Below are 25,922 nucleotides of genomic sequence, written 5' to 3'. Positions count from 1 at the left end.
CACAGGAGGCTCCATCAGTCTTCTGAGATCAATAACGTCATGTCTCTTTCCCATGCTCGCTCGCTCTCTCTCTCTCTCTCTCTCTCTCTCTCTCTCTCCCCCTCTCTCTTTCTGCCTCTCTCTCTCTCCCTCCCTCTCCCCCTCTCTCTTTCTGCCTCTCTCCCCCCCCCCCCCCTCTCTCTCTCTCTCCCTGTCCCTCTGTCCCTGCCTCTCTCTCTCTGCCTCTCTATCCCTCTCTCTCTCCCTCCCTCTCTCTCTCTCTCTCTCTCTCTCTGCCTCTCTCTCGGTCTCTCTCTCCCTCTCTCTCTCTCTCTGCCTCTCTTTCTCTCTCTCTTTCTCTCTCTCTCTCTCCCTCTCTCTCTCTCTCTGCCTCTCTTTCTCTCTCTCTTTCTCTCTCTCTCTCCCTCCCTCTCTCTCTCTCTTTCTCTCTCTCTCTCTGCCTCTCTCTCGGTCTCTCTCTCCCTCTCTCTCTCTCTCTCTGCCTCTCTCTCGGTCTCTCTCTCTCGGTCTCTCTCTCTCTCTCTCTCTCTCTCTCTCTCTCTCTGCTGCATGTGTGTTATGACTGCATGGCTTTTAGGAGATACATTATTCAGACATACTGTAGGCTGTATTATTCAGACATACTGTAGGCTGTATTATTCAGACATACTGTAGGCTGCCACTACTGCAAAGTCCTGAGCGTTTAACTCAGAGTGTACACATTTGAACATGCAGGGTCCCTTGCAATTAAATTACGGCACAATTTGCATTGTAGGCTACTGAATGTGGCATTCTGTTGGCCAGGGCTGAGGACTGACTTACCAACCGCTAGCCATATTCTGGACATCTCAAAATAGGCAACATTTTAATAATATAATATGTTGACATATCTACAAGCTTGCAATGCAATGTGTTGTTATAGTTAGTAGAACACCTATTTTTGTGGATTTGGGGTAAAGGAGGGGGGGGGGGGGCTATTATAGACCCCTGGGTTACTCCATTTAACAAAGTATAGTGTTTAAGTATAGTTAAACAGTCCTCTATTATTGATACCCGATATGTGCAGTGAACTGAGAGGCGAATAGTACTATGTTGTCATTGAATCATGTCCATTGTCCATGTGGCAATGGTAGACAGTGCCACCAAGTGGTGTTCGGTGGCGGTGACAATTATTAACCCATTTAGACCTGAGGACGATTCTTTAAAAAATGTCTTCTAAATCCTAAAAGTTTTCTGAAAAACCCATGTTTCTATGTCAGTGCTACTCAACCTTTTTCATGTCAAGGACCCCCGAATATGTGGTTCCAGGGACCTCCCAGAAGCAAAGATTTGAGCTAAAAACGTTCACTCAATGAAAGAATAGATATTCAAAGATTTGCGCCACATTTTCACGATTTTTCAAAAATAGCAGACCTACAAGTTACTATGAGCTTGTAGATCTGCTATTTTTCAACAGCTAAAGCATAACATAATGCTTAAAACACCAAAAGGGGTTCCCGCCCAAAATGGGTGGCAAACTTGGTCCTGCATCAGATGTGCAAAGATGAGATGAGACACAACCAAGGAAGTGAAACGGAAGCAAACTGTGTGGGACAATCGAGGAAGACAAAGGAAAGATGGATGAAGTTGAAGGAGGATGAGAGTGAGCAAAGAGTTATGAGGACAACTTAAGAGTGCCCTCACTGTAAGAAGGAGACACAGTGAGAGTATTGTGACAGGTGGATGACTTTTCTCAGAAACTAATCACTAAACGACTTAGGGACTGTTTCATATGCATACTATTTTGCCAGTTACTAACTCAGGCATCAGGGTATACCCGTCAAAGCATTTAACACCAGAAGACCAGAGATATAAAGTTCAGAGATTTATTATGGACAAATGATGGACAAACAATGATGGTGGAATTTCTCCTTTCTCCTATTCACTATCCAGCATGGCTCTCACAGACATACTTTTTAAAGCCCCTGGTGTCAGGTGTGTGCCAATTAACCAATCAACTAAGTTTAGGCCTACTTCAGATGTGTCAATGCAGTCTTAGGCTCCACCCTGGACTGGGCAGGGGGGATTGTCTACTATACAGGGATGCCAAGTAAAGTGGTTTATTTAAATGGATAAAAAGTGGCTGAAAGCAGTTGTTTCCTGCACTGTGAATGGCAGTACAGTATTATTTCATACAGAAGGATGGTCTTCTGGTTCTCTTTGTGCCATGGTGGACTATGCATGGCAGGGGCGTCCTCTTCCCTGAGCCAAGCCTATAAGCCTGCCCGCATACCAAAAAGGTACGTTTTGCTGCAGGGTCATCAGCCGGGGACCACCATTCATGGATGTTTCGCCCCTTACCCAGAACATCTCCTGGTGGCGGGGCAGTGAACAGGGACGTCTCCCTGACACCCCCTGCAGCGCAACTTATTTTGATGTCCCCCCCCCAAGACTTGTCTCGTCGTCTTAGCCAGAGCCAGTGGCTTGCTCTCTCTCTGCTTCCTCTAAGAGTTCTTTGGTGGACTTGCTCAGTCTGGCTCCCCGTATAGCCTCACGTCCTTGTATGTTCAGTGTTTGAATAGGTTGTGCTATGGTTTTCCATTTGAACGGGAGAAACTGTAGCAAAGAGTTAACCCATTTTGACCTGAGATCAGATTCTAAAAATGTCTTCTACATCCTGACAGTTTCCTGAAAAAGCTATGTTTCTATGTCAGTCGTTCTTCGAATTTTCAAAAATAGCAGACCTACAAGCTCGTAGCGCGCCACTCGGTGGCGCGCTATGAGCTTGTAGATCTGCTATTTTTCAATAGCTAAAGCCTAACATAATGCTAACACCAGAAGGGGTTAAGCAACAGTATTTGGCTATTTGCTTAAATTAAAAGTAAAACATTTTGCTGTGACGTGAGAACTGTACACTGTGGTCAAACTGGCCACGCTTTGGGTGAGTGTGTATGGTATGCAAACGACAACATGAAGATTGTAATGTATACATGTACTGTGTTTCCAAATACTGTACACTTGGTGTATAATATTATGTTTTTGGATTTGTTGCCCATCCGCCGTTGTTTTTTTCTGGTCCTGCAGGTCCCCACCAGCATATGCTGCCCAGAGGGGGATACATGCGCTCCCCCTCATGGACGCGCTGCAGCAAGGTTGACCACCCACGAGAGAGGAAGCACCACAGCGACTCGGACACCACAGAGCCCTTAATGAAGCCCAAGCAGCCATGAGATCCAGCAGGGACACGCACAGCCAGGCCACGCACGGAGAGAGAAGACACAGCCAGGCCATACAGAGAGAGAAGACACAGAGAGAAGACACAGCCAGGCCATACAGAGAGTAGACACAGAGAGAAGACACGGAGAGAAGACACGGAGAGAAGACACGGAGAGAAGACACAGAGAGAAGACACGGAGAGAAGACACAGAGAGAAGACACAGAGAGAAGACACGGAGAGAAGACACAGAGAGAAGACACGGAGAGAAGACACGGAGAGAAGACACAGAGAGAAGACACAGAGAGAAGACACAGAGAGAAGACACGGAGAGAAGACACGGAGAGAAGACACAGAGAGAAGACACAGAGAGAAGACACAGAGAGAAGACACAACAGAGAGAAGACACAGCCAGGCCATACACAGAGAGAAGACACAGCCAGGCCATACACAGAGAGAAGACACAGCCAGGCCATACACAGAGAGAAGACACAGCCAGGCCATACACAGAGAGAAGACACAGCCAGAGTGGATGTAGAGAGCAGACCGCAATGAGGGCCATCCTTTCTCCATCGGTCACTCATACGATGTAACTTGGTGTTGAATAGACTATTTCAGATTGAACTCTGGATGCTGTGCTCTGTACTGAACGATGTTGAGATGGCTGTGCAGTGCACACTCTCTCGCTCATATACCCAAATACACGCGCGCGCACACACACACACACACACACACACACACACACACACACACACACACACACACACACACACACACACACACACACACACACGCACACACATTTTCCATGCAGGGGTTCTTATGGTAATTTGGGGATTTTAAGCTTTGTTTTTAAATGACAAACAGGGTATGAGGTCAACTCAACCTCCACATCCGTGGAAGATGCAGCATGGAGAGTGAGACCTCCATATGGCCAGAGCAGAGCACCCATGCAAAGGTCGCTCATTTGAATTCACAGTCCCGAGACACCAAACGGTCAAGTGTTATTTTGAATTCAAGGCCAGGCCTGAGACCACCACACAATGTATTTTTCGGATACATTATGTAAGACCATGCGCTGCCTTTATTATAAGGTAACTTGCACAGGAAAATTGGGTTGTGTTTCAATGAGGCCACCCTGATCCTATGTCTACTCTCCATCACACCTTTTCCATTCTTAGAAAAAAGAAAGTGTGTTGTTATTGCAATTGCCCTGGAAAAATATTGCAGTCCTTGCACTGAATTTGATATATGGTGCCCTCTGGAATGATTGGCTCACGTTGGTATACGGTACATATGGCCCAAAAGGTAGCAGTGAGATTTAAAGCTGCCATATTTGCTACTATATTAAAACTTCAGAAACATTCTTTCCAGAAATCTGCCTTCTACAGAACTCTGTTTATTTCCAGATCTATTGCAATTGCTGTTGCTAATACAAGTGATCCAAAGTATGTTTTATGTGGCTATGTTCCACTCATATTGACTATGCTGTAGATTGAATTCATGAATGTGTCATACTCAAAAGTAGTTGAAGTGGAATTTCGCTATCATTAGTTTAATACATTCTTACAAAAATGCCAAAACACAACAAAGTGCCAATAAAGTTAAAATCCTGCTTTAATTCAGTTCATTTTCTTTTTTTTAATTGAATTAAATTGCAAACACTGTACATCGATTATAATGTTTCTCAGTTTTCTGAATATAGAATATAGCTGATTACAGTAGCCTACGTCATTTATCTCATTTTCAGCTAATATAGCTTTACAAAGAATGCCAATAATATTCTTGATCATGTACACAAAATCCAATGAAACTGAGATGGCAGACACTTTTTTTTGTAAAGTGAGGATGAAAAAAGTTTGTTTTCTTCAAGTGTGACTAATTTGTTAACTTCCATGATAAAAAGAAAAATCACACTTGTGTGTGAAGTGAGGGGCGCTCATCATCATACATCATCATACATCACATTCCGTGCTCAGCCAATCAGCGGAGCACATTCCGCGCTAAACGGACACGACAGACACATAGTCATACACACAAAGCTGTGCATAGAAGAAAATAGTATTCCCAAATGTTCGTCGGCGGTGGAAAGCCTGGTGATGCGAGGTTATTTCAAATCAGTGGGCAGCACATTTCTATTTTAGTTTTAGTCATTATAGTCTTTTGAATGGCTTTAATTTAGTTTTAGTCACATTTACAATTTACAATTTAGGCATTTAGCAGACGCTCTTAATCCAGAGCGACTTACATTAGGCAAGAACAAAAGTATGGGAATACATCACATATATAAACTGCATTTATCAAGAAACATGCGTAAGCTAAGAACGTAACTAGAACATATCTATACTAGAAAAAGTGCCCTTCTGGGCACAGGTCTCCACCAGGAGGATAGGACTGTGTGAGATGTTTGGCAAAATGTTTAGGATTAATATAAACATGTTTTTTAGGCATTTTGTTCCAAAAATGTGTTTTGCAAAAATCAACCTGTTGGTGGCGCTATAACAGGCCAATGTGAAAAGGGTGGGATATATTCCTCAGCCTAGTAAGAAAATGTGTGAAAGATTTCACGTAAATTGCATGCTGCGTTCATGATTTGAGGCTTTTGTTCAAAACGGGGCAATCTTGCAAACTGTGAAAGCTAATTATAGCCAATTAGGATGGAATATGAAATATCGGACAGATCCGACTTGAGCACATGACCATAGAGATAGTGTGTAACGATTTGAGATTTTTGGACAGAATCTGGAGGAGTAATATCAAAAAATGTGTTTTACAAAAGTCGGCCTCCTGGTGGCGCTATAAAAGGCAGATGCGGAAAATGCAGGTCAACGGTTTGTCCTTGGCCTCTAGGGAGTGTGCATGCAACGTTTCACGCAGATCGGTGCAGTTTTAGGTAAAACATGTGAAAAGCTGCCTCATGGTGGCGCTATAACAGGCCGTTCTGGAAAATGTGGGGCAGAGGTTCATCGTTGGCATCCAGGGAGCGTGTGTGCAAAGTTTGGCATCGACCGGGTTAACGGTGCCGGAGATTAGCTGGTAACGGACGGACGGAAGGACACACACACGGACGGACACACACACGGACGGACACACACACACGGACGGAGTGCAAAACATACTCTCTCCCCATGCCTTCGGCCTGGTGGAGACAACAACCTGCACCATACTACTATATCTATCATCACTGTGTAAAAGCCAGCCTGGCTCACACAATGTTTTGCAAATGTCAAGGGAGATCTGTTTGCACACATTAACTAGAGAAAGGTTTATTCTCTATTAGCATATTCAATTACCTATAACCACCTTTACAAAAACTAAATATCCCGCAGTAATTGCACACACGACTCGGTTCTGAACGTGTATAGGCCATAAATTACCTAATTATGCAAATTTCTCGGAACAAACTTTTTGCAACAATTTTATATTTCATACACTAGGCCCATGGATTACAGTTCATTGCATGGCTTGGTTGAATGCTTGATTGATTTAATTAATGTATTAAGTAGCAGTGTACTAAGCCAGATAATGTATGGCTAGGTGGTCATTGTTGATAGATAAATTACCCTGTCAATGATTTATCTATCAACAACGACCACCTAGAGGACTACATTTCTGTATAACTCCCTATAAAACTAACTGCTCAAGGCTGACAACTAGTGGTCAGCAGGTGGATTCATGAATAATGTATAGACAATATTGTGTGTAGACCAATACAAAAAGAACACTAGTATATACCAAATGTCCCACTCCACGCCTCGGACTATCTCAGCAGAATGTATACGGTACAAGGCATTTTTGTATGATAGGCTACATTGTAAACACTATAAACACTGATGTAGGCACTAGCCTATATCTTTATAATTTCATCACGTAGAACACTTTTGTTAAAAGTTAAACACACCAGGGGTTAATCATCTTGGGGCAAATACTATTAAATATGCGATTTTAATTTCCCTGGTAGGCTATTTAGCACACAATGACTGACATGACATTTATATGCCATCATTTAGTAGCTAATGGACTAACATAACCTTGGCTCCTTTGAAAGCACAATTAGTTTTGGCAGAGCTATGTAAAAGACACACACATGAACGTGCACACACATACTCACACATCTCCTGTAGTGGCTTCACCATTATGTCCTGTTTATGCCAGGGTCCAGCCACATAATTCATAACACCAACAAACACTTTCTTATAATCTAAATCCTTTGATGTTATCAGATCTGATGGCATATATACCATCGGTTTGTGTAGTGTAGGCACTACACATAAGGGTGGCGCTATGCCCCCCCTTTGTGAAATTGGAGTAAGACTGGTTTCAGTGCCATTTGGCATGACCCTCTACCAGTCTACCATATAAAGTTTCATGAACATGTGACTGACTCTGCATGTATGTATTAGGGGCAAACTTCTCATATACTGAGTTTTTAGATCAGCCTATTGGTCCAAAGTGTGTTTAGAAAGCAAATTGTGCCAAACAATCCCAGTAGATTCTATTTAACGGTTTTTCTGTAGTTCAAAATGGTGCGAGATCTAAATGTCACAGGTCATCATAGGTCCTAATACCACATTTGTTCATATGTGTATTAAAGTTGTATTGCTACCGGTCAAACGGTTCATGAGCTATGCCTGTTCAAAGTTAACATTTTTCAATTGAGCCAATTGTGGGCTTCATGTCTAAGCAGGCTGGTAGACAAAACAGGAAAGGGCACACACCAGTGTTGGTGAGGTGGGAATTCCCTGAAGAAGACCTCCTAGGTCGATATGTCTTGTCAATAAATATACAGAATCGTGGCTACGAGTGTGCAGCCTTTTTCTTATTTTCCTGACATAGCACTCTACCATATTGGCAAGTTTCACGAAAACCGACTGCACAGTTAAGTGCTATTTTTGGCGGAAGGAGAAGAAAACAGACAAATACAATAAAGGGACCAGTCCTTTCATCCTTAATAAAATGCGTGAAAAATGTAGTGTACAGTAGGTACTTCTGTCCCATTGTCAGTATGCCCAAGAAATGTGGGTGCTGATGGGTCCAGCTCCGGCTGTGCACCTGCAGAGCCGTGCCATTAAAGACAGACGATGGATAAAAAGATTTTGTCTCACTCACTTTGGTACTCAACATTTTGGGCGGGAACCCCTTTTGGTGTTTTAAGCATTATGTTATACTTTAGATATTGAAAAATAGCAGATCTACAAGCTCATAGCGCGAAAAATCGTGAAAATGTGGCGCAAATCTTTGAATATAATGCTTTCACAGTGAATGTTTTTAACTCATATCTTTGCTTCTGGGGGGGGGGGGGGGGGGGCCTGGAACACATCATTTCAGATGGGGGTCAGCGGCCAAATACAGATAATTCTGGGGGTCCTTGACATGAAAACGGTTGAGCACCACTGGCACAGAAACATTGGTTTTTCAGAAAACTGTCAGGATTTAGAAGACATTTTGTAGAATCGTCCTCAGGTCTAAATGGGTTAATTTACAAGATAATAATAACAATACATAAGACTGCTGCAAGAAGGCAAAGCAAAACAAACAAAATGTTTTTTATTTTATATAGGCCTATAAACACAGGCAACATAAACATACAGTAGCTGAATGAAGCTTTAATTATTTAACAAACTACTATAGCCGTTAACTATAGGAAAAAAAGAAAAACTGGCACATCCAGCTGAACGGCAGGACCAACAGTGGAATAAAATAAAGAATGGAAGTCTGCACTCCGCACACTAACTTTTCAGCTCCCAGTCAAGGCTTAATGTGTCAAAAAATAAACAACATGAATCTAATAAAGCCTTGACTGGGAGCTTCTTGAAAAGTTAGTGCGCTGACTTCTATTATTCTTATATATAGTCGTAAAACGCCTTAATTATTTAACCCATTTTGGGCGGGAACCTCTTTTGGTGTTTTAAACATTATGTTAGAATTTAGCTATTGAAAAACAGCAGATCTACAAGCTCATAGCTACGAGCTTGTAGGTCTGCTATTTTTGTGTGCAGCAAATTTGGAATATATATTTTTTCAGAACGAACGTTTTTAACTCAAATCTTTGCTTCTGGGGGGTCCCTGGAACAACATTATTTTCAGATGGGGGTCGGAGGCCAATTACATATCATTTTTGGGGTCCTTGACACCACTGATATAGAGGATTTAGAAGATTATTTTTAAATTTCGACGTCAGGTCTAAATGGGTTAAAGGTTGTGTAAGTGATATTCTTAATTTATTTCGCTGTGAGTGTTAAATAGCTCCCATTTATTATTCCCTTCCTCCCCAGACACAGGAACAGTTTTGACACATAATAATTTTGGAAATATTCAAATTTTCCCCTTGTTCAGTAACAGGGGTCTCCCCATCTTTCCAGCTCTTAAGTAAAAAAAGAAAAGTACATTTTCAGGTTGGGACTCGGGAAACCAATCTACCGAGAGAGAAGTCATACAGGATAGTGGGATTCTGGGATACACTAGTGAAATTGAAGTGATTGTGGGGGGAAAAGGCACATTTTTTGTCACATCAAGAACCTGTAATTAGTCGATACACAATGTTTTAAGTCGCTCTGGATAAAAGCGTTTGCTAGTGCAAAATGCGTAACTGTTAACTTGAGAAATCTGCATAGAAACTTTGTCCAACAGCATTCTTCTTCCTCCAAACAAAAAACATCAGAAAACAATTATAGCGCTAAATCACCATGCTTTACATGCTACAGTACATGTGTATCAATCTTTTTCTGGAAGACGACGTACCCAGGCTGTGTCGGTGAGAACCGGGGGAGTTTACGTCGCATCGGCCTCTGAAGCGTTTGCTCGAGTGGGGGCTTTCAGAGTCCAGTTCCCTGTGGCGCTTCCTGAGAAGGGATCGGTGAGGGGACAAGGCAAGCGCTGACATATCTCTATTGGCATCCATGTGCATTGTGCACACGCTGCAAAGAGGACCCAAGGGAACAGGTTTTCCCAGGCAGAGACATCTGTGGTAGACTCTCTGAAACTCCATGTCAATCTTCTTGGGAGAGTATCGGATGCTGCTGCTGCTGTCGTGGCAGGTGGAGATCAAGAGAACGTCCAGTCCCTGTGGTGGACTGACGTGAGTAGATCTTTGTTTGTGAGGGGCTGTCACTGCAGTGGTGATGCTTCCTTGGTGACGTGGTCAACTTCTGTAGAGATGAGTGTGTAGTTTCAGACCTAGAACTGGTAAAAAGAACTGCAATGACTTTGCCTTTGAGCAGTGTGCAACTTGTGGATTCTGGAGGGTGACTGGCATAAGTTGACCTTTGGTTGTGAAGGACTGTAGTAGTGATGCTTCGTTGGTGACATGATCGACTTCTGTGGGGAAGAAAGTGGAGATGCAGACCTAGACCTGGATTTCCCCCGGGTGTCTGGAAGGACTTCCTGCTGTGTCTGACTTGGGCCTTTGGGAGAGGGCATGGGACATTCCACTTTTCCTTTCCACATTCTTCAGCCAAGCTTTGAAAGGAATCTGTGGAAATTGTGTACTCTGATGCGGGCTCTCCGTTGGGGCAAGATACAAAGAAGGGTGAATAAGAATGTCAGGCCTGTACTTAGATTCCACAGGGTCTGCCTTTTTTTTACGACACCCAATTTCTGTTTGTTGATACTGCTGGTTGGCAACGTCGTGCAAATACGACCAGATTTTCCCTGGTGTGAAGTTCATGAGCAATGAGCAGTTGGGGGATCTCTTACGAACGACTTTTCCTTTATTCTTCTTTGGGTTCCTGAGGTCAGGTGCTCTCACCGAGACATCGAGGGTGTGGTTGAGGTGGCTTGCATTGGGCGTAATTCTCTGTAATACAAGATACAGCCTTAATGCAGTATATTAATGGATAGTGACTAGCAGAGCCAGAGGGTAAAGAGGCAAAAACCAAATATCCTTGAATAACCCAAATCAGTCATGTATTAGGCCAACATATGCATCTTAATATGTCCAGGGGCAACAATCAACAGACATGGTTTTAGGGCAGACATTGTTGAAGTGATGTAACTGAGCCCCCAAATATATATGGGATTACTAATCTAGTTCTCTATATTTCACTCTCTCTCTCTCTGAGTTGGCAGCAGCCAGTACACTGCCTAGTGCCTATAGTAGAATGGTGAAAGGCATTAGGCTACTGGCTGGCTGGATGGCAGACTGACTATCACGATAAAGCTGTTTTGGTTGTGCAGGATATTTCTCATCCATCCTGTTGTCAGAGCAGCTGAGACTGTAATTACATTGCAGCAGTTTGGTGTTCCAAAATACCAATGTTGTGGCTTGCAGCTGTTAAATTGCCGCTCCAATTAATGGTTGAAGTAGATAAGCGATATCACGTTTATTACAAGATTCAAACCCCATTGCAAATGGCAATTTAATGTGAATGCTTAATTTATACAAAAAAGGTAAATAAATAAAATCAATATATATTTACTGAGGCTACTTATTTTCTTGTTTATTTATAAAGAAGATAAGGTAAGTTTGTTTAACAATAATGACATGCCCAAAACAGGCACAACTAGAAAAAGTGCCCTTCTGGGCACAGGTCTCCACCAGGAGGATAGGACTGTGTGAGATGTTTGGCAAAATGTTTAGGAGTAATATAAACATGTTTGCCTTTGATGGCAATTGGATGATTTGAGGCATTTTGTTCCAAAAATGTGTTTTGCAAAAATCAACCTGTTGGTGGCGCTAGAACAGGCCAATGTGAAAAGGGTGGGATATATTCCTCAGCCTAGTAAGAAAATGTGTGAAAGTTTTCACGTAAATTGCATGCTGCGTTCATGATTTGAGGCTTTTGTTCAAAACGGGGCAATCTTGCAAACTGTGAAAGCCAATTATAGCCAATTAGGATGGAATATGAAATATCGGACAGATCCGAATTGAGCACATGACCATAGAGATGCTGTGTAACGATTTGTGAGATTTTTGGACAGAATCTGGAGGAGTAACATCAAAAGATGTGTTTTACAAAAGTCGGCCTCCTGGTGGCGCTATAAAAGGCAGATGCGGAAAATGCAGGTCAAAGGTTTGTCCTTGGCCTCTAGGGAGTGTGCATTAGGGCTGCAACTAACGATTATTTTCATAATCGATTCATCGGGCGATTATTTAAACGATGAATCGATGAATCGGATTATGGCACCTTTTTGCAATTACCTTTAAAATTTTGCTTCAAGTTATTGTAGGCATGTTGTAACTAACTTTACAACATGCCTACTTTTGTACTTGTAATCTGTAATGTTGACCGTGTATATTCTTTCCATTTCTATCTCTGGGACCCCAATTTATTATTATTTTATTTCTATTGTAAAATCAATGTCAATTTTGAGAGTCCATTTGGTTCCATTTTTGCACTCTGTTACAGACCCTTTAGGGTCCACATGGTTTACTTGCTAACTATCTATAATTTAGCTGAAACTCCCACTATGAGAACCACTGTCCTACAGTCTGTGTGGACACACACACACACACACACACACACACACACACACACACACCAGCATGCTAGCTGATAGAGGAAACCGTTCTTATTTAGCAGCCATATTAGCATGTTCTCTAGGCTCTAGTATCACTTATTGCCAAAGTTAAACAGCACTGAACAACTGATCATTGTTAAGCAAAACGTTCTGCTTTTGCCCTGTGCCCACTTCAATGCGCTGCTGAGTAACACAGGTGGAACAAATTTGAGGAGCTAACGAGCTACACTGCTAGTGCTCCGTAGACTGCCTGCAAGCAGCTCACAGATTCAGACTTTGGGGAGCATTTTTGGTCATACGACAAAAAATATGGACAGTGGCGGTGCTCACAAATACCATGTTTTGGGACCTGTTTGGGGCATTTTGCAACCTGTTGATGACGTTGATGAGCTCACAGATCAGCTGTTTTTGCGGAGCTCATCGCAGCCACAGAGCCACTTGACGCTCTCTCTCTCTCTCTCTCTCTCTCTGTGTGTGTGTGGGAGACTGAAGTTGGGAGAGAGAGAGAGGGGTAGATGCGGAGCGCTCAGGTCACGTTCAAGACAATCTCGTGTTGTTTATACCGACCCGTTGCACATTGATCGTTCAGCCTATAGTGCCATTACTGAATGGTAAAAAGAAAGCAGCTTTACGTTAGATTTTAATGTTGGAAAACACCCGCGATTAAATCGATAATTCAATTCGTTGGCAACGAATTGAATTATCGATTTTTATCGATTTAATCGATTCGTTGTTGCAGCCTTAAACATTACATGAAAGTGGTCTTAACTTTTAAGCTGAATATCACACCGTCGCAACATCAATGGGGATTGGGGGTATTTCCACCCCCAAAAAAATATTTAAAAAAATAGCAGATCTACAAGCTTGTCATGAGATGTTTAGATCTGGTACCCCTACCATCTCATGTACATTTGGGATTGGGGACATTGAGCTATGGGGTTGACACATTAATACGGGTGCAGTTTGATTCCATTTGTACACTCAGTTACACACAGGATTGTACATTGTAGATTCGGGTCTCCGAATAGTATCAAATGGGCTCACTCATAGCGTGGCATACATAGCGAGTGGCTTTTTGGGAATTGGAATTCAGCTGCTGACCTGCTTGTGGTGCAGTGCTGCCTGCACGCTGGGCCTGTTCTCCATCTGCTGGGCCAGACGTCTGTTGCGTGCGCTGGCCATGTGCTGCTGCTGCATGGTGGCTCTGACACTCACCGCTGTCACTGGAGTCTTGTTCTTCAGCATGTTAGTGAAGCTTCAGGGTGGAAGGAGGGGGGAGAGAGAGAGAAGGAAGGAGGAGGAGGGAGGGGTTTCCAAATCAAGTCACTTGGCTTACCATGGATGTTGGAGGCTCGCTGTGTCAATGCAAGACTTATGGCCCACCTTGTTGGCACCTCGTCGCTACGTTTTCCCTCTCAATGCATAGACAATCCCAAATGCCTTTTTGAGCAGTAATTCAGCACATTTTGTCAAATAACAAAAAGAAAGAACAGATTGTAGGAAAGATTGAGAGAGAGAGAGGCAGAGGACAGGAGAGTGATTTCAGCCACTTACAGACAAACCCATCGCCCTGCTCAGCTGGCAGGGCAGGCTGTCCCGGGCAAGAGGTGGCTTGGTTTTGGCCTCCCAGCCACTTACAGCCCGGACCGTGCGACACAGGGGCATTGTTGAGTGAAAGAGGTGGGGGGCGCCTGTGGGTCACGTCCAAGCTAGGACTGGGTGCCGAGTGGGTCTCTGGAAGAGACGTCCAGTAGAGGAGAGTGAGATGAGGGTAGAGACAGAGAGACATGCTGAACCTGTGATTTCAGATTGGCACTCTTAAAGAAGCACCTGCTCATTGGATCTGGAGGCACTCTTTTCCTCTCGTATTTCAAGAGCATTATTATGCCCCGTTTATGCAATGGAATGCATGTGCCAAGGCATTTGCAAAGGGGCAATTTGTGCCCCCTCTTCGGGACTGGTGTGTTTACCAAACATCACCTTTTAACCTTTTTTTTTTCATGACATCATGTGTGCACTGCTCACACAGGATGTTTGACCAAAACAAGCATTATATTCAAACTAGCAACACCAGAGTGGCCAGACATTCCGCGCAGGGCAGTGCACACATAAGAGGCATGGGCAGAAACACATCCATGTCGGGTCCAGTTCTCCGCAGCAAGGCAGCGCCAGAGCCTTCAGAACCAACGACTGGCCCCTCCCCTCACATCTGGATCAATAATTGTTGCTGACAGGGTGCAGCGCCTCACCGCTCGTTCAGGGAAACCTTGGTGGTGCTTTTCAGCACGACTTTTTGAGAAGAGGTGGCACTCATTTTAGCTTCGGTCAGTGGCAGACTCCTAGAGGAAAATGCAACACAAGCAGGGGAAAAGATGACGTTAGCAACACAGAAACCATCCTATATTTAAAGTCATTAAGTAATTCATAGATTCATTTTTAATTAGCTGGATATTGTCCGAAAGCTTGTAGCTCTGCCATTTTCACTAGTTTGGGTCCAGAGTTTGGGTCTCAAGGTAAAAGGATTAGGACCCACTGATGTAGACTTCACGGCAACCACACTGGCATGACAGCAGTGTAATGTTCATTCCTTTAGTTCACACGTTGCCAGTGGCACCTAATGAAGTTGTGTTCTATTCAGATCAAACAGTCATGGTCGTGCATGTTGCCAAGTTAACACTAATGTAACAAAACCTTCCTTAACTAGTGTCATTAGTAACACCTCTGACGGAAGATTCAGTTTCAGGAAAACTCAAGCTGTTGTTAAGTAGTAAGTACTCTTCCGAGTTATCCCGACTGGCGATACCACCTGAAATACTGGTATTGGTGAGCATGCCATTCTATACCATTCCCATACCAAATAATGATAATGTCATTCATAGCAATTAAGGATTATGTATCATGAATGATTCAGTTGATGTTGCACTACCATTTTATACTCTTACTGTGCCAGACATTAGTTTACCATTTTTGTATTTGTATTTATTTATCATATAATATGCTACGATACCGGTATATTACATCATCTGGGATTTTGTATCTTGTCTTCCATTATTGTCTTGTGCTTTTTTTTTAATTCTTCAAACTGTTAATACAATATTAAATCAAGGTGATACTGATATAACAAATAAACATAATGTCTTAGCCTGATTTTAAAGACTTTCGTTATTCATGAAAAGCTCTTACATTCCCGTTCTTGTTAGTAGACATTAGTAATTATTATTTATCTCATTATTCTGACAATTTGCGAAAGCATCAATAGCAGTATTGCAGAGAATCTATAAAGTAACTTAATGTCCAAAAATACTCAAGTTGGGTGAAAAAGTCAGGTTTCACCTGACAAAAAAGAAAACGGTAGACCTACTTAAAATAACCTGGCTACCTCCTATTGATCATTATCAATATCCCTCACGTAGTCATTGATTTGGTAAAATTCACGACAGATTTGAGATTTGATATGGTCAATATAAACCAGCCGTATCAGTTCCTTTCTATTTGTTGACATTTGACATAATGAAATGTAAAGATTAGTAGTGTGATCAACTACCACATTGGAACAGTCATCTCAAGCTAAGTAATGACACCAACCATCTAGCATACTGATTCTCATGATGGGTGGAGTGAGTTAGCCCTCCATACAGTCAGCCATTATTTATTATGCCTTTAAATCTACCTTTAAAGACCGCACCGGTGTCAATCCATTGTAAAAGTTAACACTTGCATCGTTTAAATGTAAACACACGGTTAATAACGACAGTTATCATCATACTCACAATAACAAAACCGTTTAAAGCACAACAGCCAGCAGCGCTAGTGTTAGCATTAGCCGGGTAGCTACTTGTTGTTCGTTCGTGGCGTGCGGTTTGCGTTGAGCCTTCGGTTCGTCTTCTCGTTGTTTGGTTTGTTCTCTTCTCGTCGTTTTCTTGCTACAGAGTCGTCGTGTATGCACGTAAACTGTGTAAATGAGTGAATAATAATTCTAACAGTGAGCTATCGTTGCGTGTGTTTGTGTGTAAAATGGTGCTGCCTGCTGCTGTGTGTGTGGGGGAATGAAAATGGAGACTGGAGAGCTGTTTATTCTTCTTCTTTCTTTGAGTTTATATATGCGATAAACTGTATGGAAAAGTTGCAACCATGGTGCCACCTACTGCCCCGGAGTAGGCTATGCAATACATACACGCATGGGCAACTGGCGGCCCCCACATTCACTTAATGTGGCCCATGTGTGTCTACAATGGATTGATTGATTGATTGAAATATTTATTAACAGTTTGCAGAATTACAGTACATTTCAAGCACAAACTCAATACAAAGGCTGTTAACTGTGAGTGGACGACCCAATTAAGCATTACACTTGTTTAAATTACAATAGGGTCCACCATGTTCAATTCATCAAAACATTTAGAGACGTACAAATAGACACTTCTATATAGACAAAGAACAGAACAGGAATTCATCATAGTTCATCATGGACATGGACATGTTGCATACGTAGGAAATATAGGTTTGTTTCATTGAACACTGTATTAACAAGTGGTGTGTTAACACTACAGTGCATGCCATGTGGAGGATTACCCAGGGGTCTGGTCCCCAGATGAACAACATAACATTGTTTTCTTAATAAACAGTAAACAAACCAACATACATCTGCACATTTCTTAAGCTACAAGGGACTTTATAATACCTCTAAAATGAAAGATAAATATAAGACCATTACTACGTCAAAACGTGAAAATAGATGATCTACAAGCTCACAAAGCTTCACATTCAAGAGAAACGAGCTGGTGTTTGATATTCCACACATGAACATATTTCTCATCAGCTTCACCTGGACTGTAGGCCTACTGTAGCTCTGGTCCATAGCTCTAATGCGTTGCATCATAAGAGCAATGGACCAGAGCTAGGCCTACTGTATGTTTTCCCCCCCACAACAATACACAATCATATATTAAAGCAGCAACACATTCCACAAAGTTTGTATCAAAATGACAATGCTGTATTTTTATTTCACTTTGATGTACAGCCAACATTACAAGAGCAGCACGTCTTTACAATAAAATAACCAGAATAACAACATGAATAGAAATAACAATACCCATAAAATAGCCAAATTGATTAGGTTTCACACTCAATAACACATTATCTATATAGTTTATGTTTGAAACAAAGAGAAATGGGAGAGGGTTTTCCATGTGGAATGGTCTATTATTCCTGTAGATTCATCAGTATGGGATGAGCTGTCCAAAGACTGTTGCTAAAACACAAGAGAGGACTAAAGCTGTTTCTAGTGGTAAGTGAATTGTTTTGGTTTAGGGTCAGAATATAGAGCAGTGATTCTCAGTGATTTTTGAGGGGCGCTCGCCCCTCCTTTTCCCAGCTTTGTGTGTTTTTGTGTACCCCATAGCGATGATTTGATTGGCTGAGCACTCCATAGCGGTGATTTGATTGGCTGAGCAATGTACATATTGAGGATAAAAAGTGAGGACAGAAAATGATGGACGCCACAAGTGATTGCCGAATGGCAATCCCATGGATCATGGTAATCCGGCCTGCAATGTCCTCAAAGGAAAAGCAAAACTATCCCCCAAAATATCATATATTATGAAAGGCAACATTTATTTGTGAATTTCAAGGCAAAAATAATTTAACTTGAGTTCAATTAATGGTCCTTAAATGTACCGTTTGAGTACATAGCCTACCGATCTGCATTCCACTGATGCTATATGTACTCAAATGGTAAATATTCCATGTTTATAATTAATTATGAAACATTTCATATTTATCATAACATAATGCAAGGGGATGCACCGATATGGAAATTCTTGGCCGATACTGATATTTGTTTATTTAAGTACTGACATTTTTTTTACTTAAAGGGGAATTTCTCCCTAAACCTTTTTTTTTACAAAAGTAAATTGATAATTATGTATATTGACCCAAAAACATATTAAAAAAATAAATAAAGATATAGTGGAGCTGGGGCTGGGGCTGGAGCTGCTCCTGGAGGGGTCTAACGTCAGCTCACGTAGACCAGGAAGAGTGCAGTGTCAACAATGCATGGAGTGTTGCTGTCACATCATCTAGAACAGATGTAAACAAAAAACAAAAACCAATTGCGCGATTGAATAGGAGTTCTAGTGTTAGACCCCTCCAGCCCCAGCTTCATCTCCAGCTGCAGCTTCAGCTCCCCTATATCTTTATTTTTTTTTTAATATTTTTTTTTTGGTCAATATACATAATTATCAACTTACTTTTGTAAAAAAGGTTTAGGGAGAAATTCCCCTTCAACTCACAATGTGGAAATACTTTGTTACAAGTACATTTCTGATGTTAAACTTTTATTTAGTACAAAAGTATTGTCATCAAAATATACTTAAAGTACCAAAAGTAAAAGTACTCATTATGCAGTATAAATATCAAATCTACAAGCTTGTAGATCGGCTATTTCCAAAAAGAATATAGGGCAGAAGTGATTAATGTATGTTTTGTAAGAAAGTATTAACTAAAGTTTTCAAGTAATTGTAGTGGAGTAACGATATTTGACTCTGAGACGTAGTGGAGTAGAAGTCAAAATTGTACAGTACTTAGTTACTTTCCACCACTGCCAGCAACAATATCGTGAAATCACCACAGATGATGATCAGTGGTAGGCAAATGTTTGAACGATCCACAGTCCACCTCTGAGACACACAGCATGTAGACAGAAATAATACTGTCCCATATAGCGAGCATTAGTGAAGACCAAAACTCAATGTATACTTTGTCATAAGACGGTGTCACACCAAAAATACCTATTGTAGATCAGTGCCGTCATACATTGAAGCATACGTTAGGCATTTGTTCTTGTCTGGATTATACAAGCATTTCATGTCCTGGATTGTGTCACAGATGGTGAAACATTGTGTGACGCTGCCAACATATGGAAATTAACTGCAACAGCATGAACACAGAAACCTAAACATAGTTTGCTGTTAATTGGTCTATATGTTTTGATTGGTGTAATTTCATTTTTCTTGAAATTGTTTTGTAAATAGGCTACATTACGCTAATATGTATGTGTATGTTAATGGGGCCCCATCTAACCGTTATGCCTAAACCTTTTAGGTATTTCTTTGTATTTTCAAAAACATTTTAAAATAGTGAAAATCTACATCGACATGTTGTGAGCTTGTATATTGGCTATTTGAACCATTTTAAAATGTTTTGTAGAGTTTTGGCCAAGTTGCCCGAACCAATATGGTGGCGACATTGACGTACAATCCAGTGCCTAATGTGGCGTCTGTGTAATATGACCATCTACAGTATGGTGTGAAATGTGGAAGTGAATGATTTAGTGAAAAGACATATTATTCAGGGTCATCACGGCAGGTATTACAGACCACTTTGCTAGTGTCTCAGTGCCAACCTGATTCCCTTGACAAGACCTTTTTTGACAAAACATTTTGAAAGTTTAAAGCTAAAGAACTAGAGCGCTGCAATCATGAAGATTCTAACGTCCAGTGGTGGACAGTAACTAAGTGCATTTACTTGAATAATGTACTTAATGTACATTTTCCGAGCACTTGTTTTGATATTTCAAATATAAACATGTTTTACTTTTTACTTTCTAGGAATACAAATTAAATGCTGTGTACCGCGTTGTGAGCTTGCACATCTGTTATTTTTTCAATTTCAATACAGCAATGGATTGATATAAAAAAAAAACTAAACTTACTTCTTAATTTGTACTTTTGAATACTTGAGTATGTACTTGAGTATACTTTGTCCACCACTGCTAACGTCAGCCTGTTCATGTATAGACTGTGTAACCCGTTAAAGCTTAGCATCAGAAGATTAAAAAAACGAAAACGTGAGTTTTGCACTGTTATATCATGAGGTATTCTGGCTTTGGCGAGATCTCACCGTATGGCAAAAAGGTTTGGTTACATACACGGCAGCACTGTTTCATCACAAATATCCACAACACTACTTTAAAGCTGAATGTTTTTGGCTTTTTTTTTTAAAGATCTTTTGGTAAGAAAATAAATTAGGTTGAAAGTGGTTCTAGCATTTTATAAGAGGGCTACCAGGCTAACGAGGCTAACGATGACGGCTAGTTTTGAGTTTTTAGATCCACACACAGCAGAATACAATACAAGCACAGAGGTGACAGAATTCAGTATGGGTCCATGTGGGTCGTGCCTTCTTCACCTGCTGCGAGCACGCATCTTCACTAGTCACTCACTGAAATCAGCTGACCTTCCCGTAGCCCAGTGGTTTTCAACCAGTGGTCCGGGGACCACCAGTGGTCCATGAAGGGATTCCAGGTGGTCCCCAGTTAAATGATGGAGAGTTGGTAACCAAATTACTCTCAAGAGTAATTTTTGGTTCTGCTAGGCTAAATGTCATAATGGTGGTCCGTGGCTCAAATGCCAAATAAATAATGGGCCTTGATATGAAAATGGTTGAAAACCACTGCCATAGCCCAATCCCAATACACAAACTTCCATCCTCGTGTCCTCCGTTCGGCTAAACGAGTGAAGGAGGGGAGGCGAGGATGGAGGAATTGCACGTGTTTCGCTTTAATGAATTGTCCTTGTGACACTTGTCAGTGTCATTTTGAAGCGACGGCGATTACCTGTGACGTGTCACACAGCTGGATCACAGTGGTGTGGAGGAGGGGAATTTATACGTCACACCTTCCCATGAAAACACGTCCGCAAAGGAGTCATGAAGGATACACTAGGGCTGCAACTAACGATTATTTTCATAATCGATTCATCGGGCGATTATTTAAACGATGAATTGATGAATCGGATTATGGCACCTTTTTGCAATTACCTTTAAAATTTAGCTTCAAGTCATTGTAGGCATGTTGTAACTAACAATAAAGACAATAAAAATGAATACCCTTTTTTTATCCATTCCTTGTACTTGTAATGATACTGTAATCTGTAATGTTGACCATGTATATTCTTTCCATTTCTATCTCTGGGACCCCAATTTATTATTATTTTATTTCTATTGTCAATTTTGCACTCTCTGTTACAGACCCTTTAGGGTCCACATGGTTTACTTGCTAACTATCTATAATTTAGCTGAAACTCCCACTATGAGAACCACTGTCATACAGTCTGTGTGAAACACACACACCAGCATGCTAGCTGATAGAGGAAACCGTTCTTATTTAGCAGCCATATTAGCATGTTCTCTAGGAGCAAAACTTTCTGCTTTTGCCCTGTGCCCACTTCAATGCGCTGCTGAGTAACACAGGTGGAACAAATTTGAGGAGCTAACGAGCTACACTGCTAGTGCTCCGTAGCCTGCCTGCAAGCAGCTCACAGATTCAGACTTTGGGGAGCATTTTTGGTCATACGACAAAAAATATGGACAGTGGCGGTGCTCACAAATACCATGTTTTGGGACCTGTTTGGGGCATTTTGCAACCTGTTGATGACGTTGATGAGCTCACAGATCAGCTGTTTTTGCGGAGCTCATCGCAGCCACAGAGCCACTTGACCTCTCTCTCTCTGTGTGTGTGTGGGAGACTGAAGTTGGGAGAGAGAGAGAGGGGTAGATGCGGAGCGCTCGCGTCACGTTCAAGACAATCTCGTGTTGTTTATACCGACCCGTTGCATATTGATCGTTCAGCCTAGTGCCATTACTGAACGGTAAAAAGAAAGCAGCTTTACGTTAGATTCTAATGTTGGAAAACACCCGCGATTAAATCGATAATCAAATTCGTTGGCAACGAATTTAATTATCGATTTTTATCGATTTAATCGATTCGTTGTTGCAGCCTTAGTGTGCATGCAACGTTTCACGCAGATCGGTGCAGTTTTAGGTAAAAATGTGAAAAGCTGCCTCATGGTGGCGCTATAACAGGCCGTTCTGGAAAATGCGGGGCAGAGGTTCATCGTTGGCATCCAGGGAGTGTGTGTGCAAAGTTTGGCATCGACCGGGTTAACGGTGCCGGAGATTAGCTGTACACAGACGGACGGAAGGAAGGACGGACGGACACACACACGGACGGACGGACACACGGACGGAGTGCAAAACATACTCTCTCCCCATGCCTTCGGCCTGGTGGAGACAATAATGACACTATACATATTAACTATACATATATACTATACTATGCTATACATATGTACTATGATGTGCTATGACTACATACAATGCAATTATTGTGCTGTCTACATGACAGCACAATGTCATGTCTGTTTCAAAATGCTATCTAAGTCTAAAAAGTGCTATCTAAGGGGGTAGGATAAGTGCTATGGGCCATGATGGAGTCTGAAAAGGTGGGTCTTCAGACTACGGCGGAAGATTGGGAGTGATGCTGCAGTTCTGATTGCAATGGGGAGTGCATTCCACAGTTTTGGGGCCAGAAGGGAGAAGAGTTTGGGACGTGTGGAGCGTTGTCCCGGCGTTTTTAGTGAGGGTACTTTCCTGCGTTGGCTGATCTGAGTGCGCGGGAGGGTTTGTAGGGTTCAATCATGCTTGCAAGATATGGGGGAGCCATACCATACCATTTAGTCGACTAAATGTCATGAGATTTTAGTCGACTAAATCTACAGTTGATTTAGTCGACTAAAATGTATTTTGGTGGGCCTTGATGCCGTCGAAAGGCCTAATTTTACACTTGCTGAAAATAGCCGATCTACAAGCTCACAACGTGTCGCAGCGCGACGCGTTGTGAGCTTGCAGATCAGCTATTTTCAGCATGCAAAGCAAGTGTAAAATGACTTACTGGATCTCTTGTCCACTAGTCCCTTCCTAACATTTTAGTCTAGTTTGTATCCGTTGACGAAATTGTCAGTATATTTAGTCTTAGTTTTAGACATCATAGCTTAGTTTCCATTTAGTTTCAATTTAGTTTTTGTCAGTGAAGAAAGGTAGTCGACGAACATTTTTCGTCTTAGTTTTAGTCGACGAAATCAACACTGTTTCAAATGAACACTGCAGAACGGTCACGGCCACACAGCCAACTCAAGGTACACGGAGCCGACTTGGGGACCCAACGCAGCTCCTCCAAGGAAAACAAACAAATTAACGGAGCTGAATGTGAATCCCCCCCACCGCCCACCCCTTTTTTCCCTCATGTTTCTTTTCCCTTTTTTACCTCCTTTATGATGAATTCCTGTTCTGTCCTTTGTCTATATAGAAGTGTCTATTTGTACGTCTCTAAATGTTTTTGATGAATTGAACATGGTGGACCCTATTGGAAACAAGTGTAATGCTTAATTGGGTCGTCCACTCACAGTTAACAGCCTTTGTATTGAGTTTGTGCTTGAACTGTACTGTAATTCTGCAAACTGTTAATACATTTTTCAATCAATCAATCAAAACTGCAGACTGTCGGGACCTGGGAGTCTGACAGGGCTGGTAACATGTTACCATGGTAACGCCAAGGGCCATGACAGCTAGGGATGTCCCGATACACTTTTATCGCTCCCAATCCGATCCCGATACCACCATTTCTGTGTTAGCCGATACCAAATAGCGTGATCTCACATACAGTATTTGTGGCAGTGTCCCATTACTAAGGGACCTAGATATTGGGCACTGGCCCCAAAAAAGGTAGATAAACACTGCTTTACATATTCCTCAGTGTAAAACTGTATTATGCTTAAAATCAATTTGCTAATGTCTTGGAAAGTAGGTCAAGTTTTTAATACCAAGCATGTATTGTGTGTGTGTGAGGCAAAGACACCCATGAATAGCTGACACACATAACTCGTGCTGCGAATTCTGCACGGTCATAGATAGAGCGTCGCAGTCCCGCCCCCTTTCACAACGACGACAGGCCCAGGAAATAATTCCCAATGCATTTTCCTCATAGACATTTCAAAAAGTATTTATTTAAAGACCTTTTAAGCATCATACAAAGCCAACTCGAGTCATGACAAATCATGACAACAAACACATTTTTGGGGGCAGAACAAATAATTAGAAAGAAGAAAAAAACGGCAGGTTACAACACTTTTTGTGTTGTTTTTCTTCTTTGTAATTATTTGTTTGTCTATAGTGCAGTGTATTGAAGATGGTGGCTGCAGTCTGTAGGGTTAAGGCTCATACACTGACACCACGGCGCATAAACAGCGCCTCAAACTGTGACTCCACCCACAACCGGGGGAAGTTGTGATTTGCGCTTGTTCACTGAAATGCAATTTGCGGCATTTTCAAAACAATATTGAGCAGAGTAGCGATTATCAAACGTATTTGCAATGCCATACGTTGAAAGATCTGTTGCCCGTGGACAAGGCACGCTACCTCCGCAAGTTAGATAGCATCGGCATGCAGTAGATGTTTGTCCGTATGTGATTAAGGATTGGACCAAGTTGCATTGGCAGCCATAGAAAATTCTTACCCCAGGCTAAAACCGGATGTGACGTTTTTGGGCGTTCCTGTCTAGCGTGGTGTCAGTGTATTCATAGTCTGGATTTTCAGTGGTGAGGTGACCACCGCTCCGGTGGTGAGGTGACCACCGCTCCGGTGGTGAGGTGACCACCGCTCCGGTGGTGAGAGAAGGGCTGGGGCGGTGGCGGTGGTTTGCTTTTCACCGCGGCTCGTGACGTCATGTTCGGTAGTTCGGTGGTCACCTCACCACCGAAAATCCAGACTATGAATGAGCCTTTACAGTGACATCATATGCGTCGGATCTTTCAAGGGTCCATATGACCTCGCCCCAAAAATTGCAGATCTACAAGCTCACATCGTAATGCTCGTACATCTAGTTTTGCTGAATGTTCGCCTATGATGACATGCCCAGAATAGGGTTCATGTGGTTAAATAGGTGTATAGGCTTATCACAATTATAAAAACACTGATCAAATTAAGCTGCTGAATAATGTTTTTTGTCCCTCCCCCCACACACTCCTTTGGCCGCGCATGGAAGTTCAGGTGTGCCAAGGCAGACAGAGAGACAATCACTGAATTGTGAATAATTACAAGTTAGTGAAAACATACTGTATGTGGTGAATATTGACACAGTGTGGACTAGTAAGGATCAGGGTAGTGATATTACTTTAAGTGGCATCAACAAAGTAACATGAAACACGTAACAATAACTTGGTCTACTCCAACTCGACGGACCCTGCACTACTATACAGCACCCCTGTGGAGCTATGAGTATATGAAACGGTATCATGTCAATGGTTTTACAGTAATATAGCTAATGGCTAATGTTGCTATAAGATAACTCTTTATTGACCCTCAGAGGGAGATTATTGGTGTGTGTCGTGGTAGCAACAGTGGTGAGAATGAAACAGCAAAGAGGCAGGTAGGAACATTTCACATCTGGAAGAAACTG

At 42.0% G+C, this 25,922-nt stretch overlaps 2 protein-coding genes across 2 annotated transcripts in view; one reads left to right on the top strand and one right to left on the bottom strand.

Moving 5' to 3' along the window:
• dbndd1 (dysbindin domain containing 1) overlaps window positions 1-3,715 on the top strand; it is a gene marked incomplete at its 5' end in the record, with an annotated part of 55,331 nt that extends 51,616 nt beyond the window's left edge. The window contains one exon of the mRNA XM_079496865.1: window positions 3,043-3,715. Within this exon, the coding sequence (XP_079352991.1) occupies window positions 3,043-3,188 (146 nt within the window). The 3' untranslated portion in view covers window positions 3,189-3,715. The remainder of the gene's footprint in view (window positions 1-3,042) is intronic.
• A 4,988-nt stretch (window positions 3,716-8,703) lies between these two features.
• LOC306920195 (uncharacterized protein) lies at window positions 8,704-16,715 on the bottom strand. The gene is made up of 4 exons (XM_079496861.1): window positions 16,402-16,715; window positions 14,881-14,970; window positions 13,733-13,886; window positions 8,704-10,967 (listed from the first exon to the last, which is right to left on the bottom strand). The coding sequence occupies exons 2-4, from the start codon at window positions 14,943-14,945 to the stop codon at window positions 10,518-10,520; spliced, it is 669 nt and encodes a 222-aa protein (XP_079352987.1). The 5' UTR covers window positions 14,946-14,970; window positions 16,402-16,715; the 3' UTR covers window positions 8,704-10,517.
• Window positions 16,716-25,922: the final 9,207 nt, after the last annotated feature.

Source organism: Electrona antarctica, assembly GCF_951216825.1.
Source record: "Electrona antarctica genome assembly, chromosome: 3".
Lineage (NCBI taxonomy): Eukaryota > Metazoa > Chordata > Actinopteri > Myctophiformes > Myctophidae > Electrona > Electrona antarctica.
The sequence above is the reverse complement of the archived record's forward strand: the minus strand, read 5'-3'. Positions and strand labels throughout refer to the sequence as shown.